Raw genomic sequence first — 6184 nt, 5'->3', positions numbered from 1 at the left:
GGACCCATATAACACCCACCACTCAGCTGTAAAATAATAATAATATTTTAATTAGTTACTGTCGATTGACAACTAATATTTATAGCAAGCCTTTACCTGGCAATGTCGTAGCTCGCCCGGCCATAGCAGCTGCACGTCCAAAGGAGCCAGTTGCATCCCTAAACCACTTAAGCTATAATTGAATTAACACCAATAGTTAGTAGTAGAAAATTCTAATGCATATCCATCTATTTACATTGAAATAATGAAATGCTCACCTCTCCAAGAAGAACGGATTGTGTAGTCGCATCCGGTTCCAACTTGGCTACCACAGTTTCTAAGTCTTCAATGAGATCCATTCGAGTGCCAAGGTTTTGTGAGTACTGGTACTTTGGGTTGAGATAATATGCTAATAAAATAATAATTTGTTAGTATATTGTAAATGATGACATAAGAGATAATAAATATAAATTGATGACAGCACCAGTCGAATGGAGTGGGTGAAGGAGCATTTTCGTCCATCTATCATCAATGATTTTATGGTAGCCCTGATAGGATCGAGGAGCAGCCAATATTATTGCCTCTTTCATCAATTGGATGGCGTGATACAAAGAACCCATGGTAGGCTTTTTGTCCCCATCTACCATCCTCAATACCTTTACAATTGGCTCCAATATACCAACTATACTCCTGCAATGATCCCAAAAGGATGGTCTACCGACGATCTCCTCGGCCTTCTTCCCAGCTACACTCCTACTCTCCTTATACTCATTCCACTCTTTGGTAGAGAATAATTGCTTTAGACCAACCTTCTTATCCAAAATACTCTGGAGAGCGACGTAATTAGTTGCAAACCTAGAAAGCCCAGGGCGTACCAAGTCTCCTCCACACAAGCTTCTCATGAGGGCCAGTATATACCCATGATTGTATAAGAAGTTGGTTACTGATCTGGCCTCATCAACTACCTTCTTCACCGTCGTCTTCTTTCCGATGTCCTTCAGCATAAGGTCGATGCAGTGTGCTGCACACGGAGTCCAGAACATACTGTACTTCTTCATAATCTTTTGTCCTGCCTTCTTATAGTTGCTCCCATTGTCAGTGACAATTTGAACAACATTCATCTTCCCAACCTCTTTAATCACTTCAACCATATGCTTATATATGAATTTTGCATCTTTTACGACGTCGGATGCCTCAATACTCTTCAAGAAGACAGTCTTACCATCACAATATACCATAAAGTTGATGATAGACTGTCTTGTAGGACCAGTCCAACCATCACACATGATTGTCACTCCATACTCAGCCCACTGCTTCTTCAGCCCATTGACGTACTCCTCCAGTTCAGCCACTGCAATGGGCAAGTATTTGTTCATAACCTCATATGAAGTGGGGGCCTTCACTCCTGACCCGTGTTGGCCAGCTGTATCAATAAAATGCTGCAAGTATGGGCTATTTGCCGCATTTGCTGGGATGGCGTTGTGGAAGGCAAATTTTGCATATGCTCGTCCAACCTTCTCCCTCGCATTTCCCCACATGCCCCTGATACCCCTTTGTTTTCCCTTTGTGCATATCGCTGAGTCCATGCTTGCTGGATCCCTTAGGCTGCTCCCACGTGTCAAACCCGTCTGCATTGGCTTTCCTCCTATGTTACCCTCACCTGCTGCTCCCCTTGAACTACCCCCACCCGCCTCGTGTTTGGATCGGCCAAAATTTGGCCTCGTAGCATTAAGATTGTTCATCTGCCGCCTTTCGTTCTCGATAGCCACAGACTCTGCCATAGCTCGTCTATACTCCATTCTCTGTCTGCTTGTCTCGACATCAGATGGATATGCAATATCATCATCATCATCTATCCATTCTACTCCATCATAGTTTCCCGCCACAGCATCGATAAACTCATCTCTCCTCCTCGCTTTATCCTGCTTATTTTGTTTGCTCCCCTTCAATGAATTTGAGATGAGGGTCCTAACCTCCTTAGGGCAAGATGGGCATACTGATACATCTCCATAACCACCTACCAGGTGGTGTTTCAATCGTGTAACACCCCCACTTCCTATTTTCTTCCCGCAATAATTGCATATAGTCTTTTGCCTGCTGCCATTAGTTCGCCCATGTAACCAACCAATATCTCGAGCATCATCCCCATCCCCATCCTCATCAGGAGGACGTCGTGGCATTGTGACAGTAAAGACTCTGAAAGATCAAAGGGACACAACATAAATAGGTTGTGAAAATAGTAGCAAATTTTAGCAATATTATTCCTTTCAAAATTTTCCAGAAAATTCCTACAATCCACAGGGTCTTTTTTTTTAGGCAATCCAAACAAGGTCTTCTCTGTTAGGATTGCAATTTAGAGGGATACGATAAGATTATTATGGTTAATTTAGGGTGATACCGTCATAAACTACTGAAGGTCCCTCTAGGAACTGTTTGGATTGTAAGAATTGTCTGGGAAAGTTAAGAAATGAAAAACTATTCCAAACTTTAACACTTTTCCATTGTTTGATTACACAAGAAAATAAGTAAATTGAACCAAAGAAGTCATGTTTTTTGTACAGGGACCTTTAATTTAATAAATGACATTCCTAAAATTTACTATTCTCCAGTAAATTGTGGAAATAAACAAATTTTCCAAGGAAAAATCTTTCCTCGAGAAATGTATCCGCCCTTGTTTCTTTCTAGTACAACCCCTTGTAGTCTAAAAGAGTAGTAACTAATATACTAGAGGGGGCTGTCCTGGGGAAAAAGAGGGTGGGTATAGTACAGTGTGGGTTCAAGAATGTTTTGTGTAAGTTAAAAAACTGAGAAATGATATATCCACCCCCTTTTCTCCCTAATAAAGCCCTTGGAGTATAAAAGTGGAGTCATTTATACACTATATGGGGCTGTCCCAGGGAAAAAGGGGGACACATATATTTATATCACCTACCAAAACAAAAATAACACAGTGCCAGGTAACCAGAGATTTTATATGGTGTAAGCCCTTATAGTCCCTTATTTTTCAAAAAGCACTGTACGGGCTACACTATAGGATGATCCAAACCGTCCATATGATGGGCCATAATGTAAATAGGTTGTCCCCAAAAAATCATTTCCATATGATGTTTCTAGCCCTCCGATCTATTGAGGTTTCCATAATATGCAGTTCATATATGGATAGGAGGGCTAGGATCATATGTAAATAGGTTGTCCCCTAAAAGTACTGTACGGCCTATGAAAATGATCCAAACCGTTCATTTGTAGGGACACAATGTAAATAGGTTGTGCCCCAAAAATCATCTTCATAGGATGATCTTGACCTTCCGATATATTTAGGGACCACAAAATATGAAAACATGTAAATATTGGAGGGTCAAGATCATCCTATGGAGATGATTTTTGGGGCACAACCTATTTATGTTGTGTCCCTTACAAATGAATGGTTTGGATCATCTTATGAAGTCGGCAGTTGAGTACAAAGAACTGTACGGACCACATCCATAGGTTGATCCAAACCGTCCGTGTGATGGAAGACAACATAAATAGGTTTTGCCCCAAAAATCATTTCCATAGGCTGATCCTAGCCCTTTAATCTATAGAGGTTTCCATAATATGCTGGACCTCTTAAATCAGATGGTTAAGATCACCTAATCTATAGGGGGTAAGATTGAAATTATGTGGCTTTATAAGGCCACTTTTCTCTCCTTTTCTCTTGGTATATCAATTTTTTTTATTTTTTGTATTGGGATTTGCTAGCCAGTTTCTCCAAGGCCACTTCTCGGCCTGTGGCCATCCATTATTGCAAAGATTGGCAGAAGTGCAAAGGTGGCTAGCAAAAGCATAAAATCGAAAAAAAAGAGTAATCATTACGATTTTTTGTGATTTGTGACAGATGTGGGTAAGTTTTAAGTGAAAAATTACATACAAATGGAGCTAAAGTTGGAAAATTACCCTAAAAATACCAATAGGGTGTATTAAGATATGACAATTACCTACAAACTTCTACTTTGTAGCACAGATGAACGGTTAGGATCATCTGACGAAGTGGCTGTACAATACATTTAAAACAATTATGGGCGTTGCCCACTATAGGATAATTTACACCCCTTGAGCGTGAATTTACATAAAAAAGCGTTAAAAGTCTGCCAAATGCCCTCTTTTTTTTTCGTTATTTCATGGTGAAAGGGTGCGAATTATACCAGATGGGGGGTTTTACTTTTATCCCAAAATAATGGCTTAATATGAGTAAGGGTTTTTGCTAACCCAAAAAGCAGAGCCCTAGAAACTTAACCCATTTAGTTTCTACCTCTGCAAATGGAGCTTGAGGCTGAAGCTTCGTGGCTTCTTTGCTTTTTCTGTGCGGCTCAAGCTCCGTGGCTTCGGTTGAAACTTGCAATCCTCCGGGAAGAATCAACACTTAAAGCTGCAAGAGCTTGAGGCTGAAGCTTGCTTTGGGTTTGTTGGGAAGATGAAGAAGCTATACTTTAGCTTTGTTGGGAAGATGATGAAAGGCAGATGAAGGTGATGTAATTTTATAGGCAAGAAATCAGAAATTCACATGCAAGGTCAGTTAGATTCCCTTAGTCCTCCCTTTTTTTCACCTTTTTTTTCCCTCTTTGCTGTTTTTGTCAGAATTTCTGCTGAAATGTGACATTTCTTCAGAAATTCTAAAATTTTAAAAGGCTTTTTCTATTTGGCATGTGATCTCACTAAATTTCACGAAATTTCAAATTAATAAGGGTTTTTTTTACTGTTTCGGTGTGGAAACGAAATTCTAGCCGAAATTTCCGAAATTTCGGCGAAATTTCCGAAATTTCGGCGAAATTTCCAAAACGTTTCGGCGATAATTTGTACTTTTCCGACTCTATGTTCTTTTCGTTTCGTTTTCTAGCGAAACCGAAATATTTCGGCCGAAACGGAAATTTAAAACCATGGTAGCCACAAGGCACATCTTCCAGAGAGTCCTGCCTTTCTTTCTCCAAGGATTCCACTCCCTACTCCTAATGAAGTCAGCCATAGTTTTGGATGGGACCCAACAGACCCCAAAGCGAGCGAAAATGAGACCCCAAATGTCTCTTGCTACCTTGCAATGGATGAAAAGGTGTTCTATTGTTTCGCCATCAGATAAGCAGAGAGGACAGTGATCCACCAGCCACATTCCACGCTTCCTCAAAAAATCCATTGTCTGAATACGACCACTGCAAACAGACCACCCAAAGAAAGCAACTCTCGGCGGACAAAAGAACTTCCATATTGAGGAAGAAAGAGGCTCCGCTGTACTAAAAATCATGTGATGGTAAAAAGTTTTAACTGAAAATAAGCCAAAAGGGCTCCAAATCCATACTCAACTATCTGCTCCCGATTTCTTGATATAGCAAGCTTCTATTAGAGACAGGAATCCTTGAAGATAATTTAATTCTCTATCAAAAAAGGCTCTTCTAAACTTGGGAGTCCAAACCACTTTCGCATTCACTCTTTCGAAGCAGTCCTTGACCCATGCCCCTTTCTGAGAAGACGCCAAAAATAACTCTGGAAAAAGCTCCTTGAGAGGCATAGTCGAGCACCAAGGATCTAGCCAAAAACGAATTCTATCCCCCACATAGACCTTGAAACGAATGCCTTTCGTAAAAAGAACCTCCACCTTCAAAATATCCCTCCACACCGATACACCTTTGAATTTATAATTGTCAGCAGAGCACCAGTTTCCTTTCGTAAACCCATACTTACTTCCAATAACTCGAACCCACAAAGAAGATTGTTCTTCGCCAAACCTCCATAGCCACTTTCCCAACAGAGCATTGTTAAAACCTTGAACCCTCCTAAGACCCAATCCTCCATTTTTTATAGGGAGACACACCGCACTCCATTTAACCAAAGGAATCCCTTTTGAAGAACTCGATCCTCCCCACAAAAATCTTCTCTGGATTTGCTCAATTTTCTGAGCTACACTCATAGGACATTTAAAAAGAGAAAGAAAATATATCGGAGTATTTGATAAAACTGCCTTTATGAGGACCCGCCTACCGCCTTTGGATACCAAGTTACGCTTCCAGGTGTCCAATCTCCGCTCAATTCTGTGAATAATGGGGATCCATAATTTTTTGTTTGGTCTTCCCACTCCTAGCGGAAGGTCAAGATAAGAGGCTGGTAGCAAATCTAAGCCACAACCCAGGATACCTGCAAAGGAGGAAGCGTCACACTCTGGAACATTGATCGCATACAG

At 40.7% G+C, this 6184-nt stretch overlaps 1 protein-coding gene across 1 annotated transcript; it reads right to left on the bottom strand.

Annotated features, from left to right (window-relative positions):
- Nucleotides 1-407: 407 nt before the first annotated feature.
- On the bottom strand, nucleotides 408-2159 carry LOC143888527 (uncharacterized). The gene has a single exon (XM_077392983.1). The coding sequence runs from the start codon at nucleotides 2157-2159 to the stop codon at nucleotides 408-410; it is 1752 nt and encodes a 583-aa protein (XP_077249098.1).
- Between the last annotated feature and the right edge of the window lie 4025 nt (nucleotides 2160-6184).

Source organism: Tasmannia lanceolata, unplaced genomic scaffold, assembly GCF_043159265.1.
Source record: "Tasmannia lanceolata isolate RefF3 unplaced genomic scaffold, GAP_Taslan_0.1 ptg000002l, whole genome shotgun sequence".
NCBI classification, from domain to species: Eukaryota; Viridiplantae; Streptophyta; class Magnoliopsida; order Canellales; family Winteraceae; genus Tasmannia; species Tasmannia lanceolata.
This window is presented reverse-complemented; position numbering and strand designations above follow the sequence as displayed.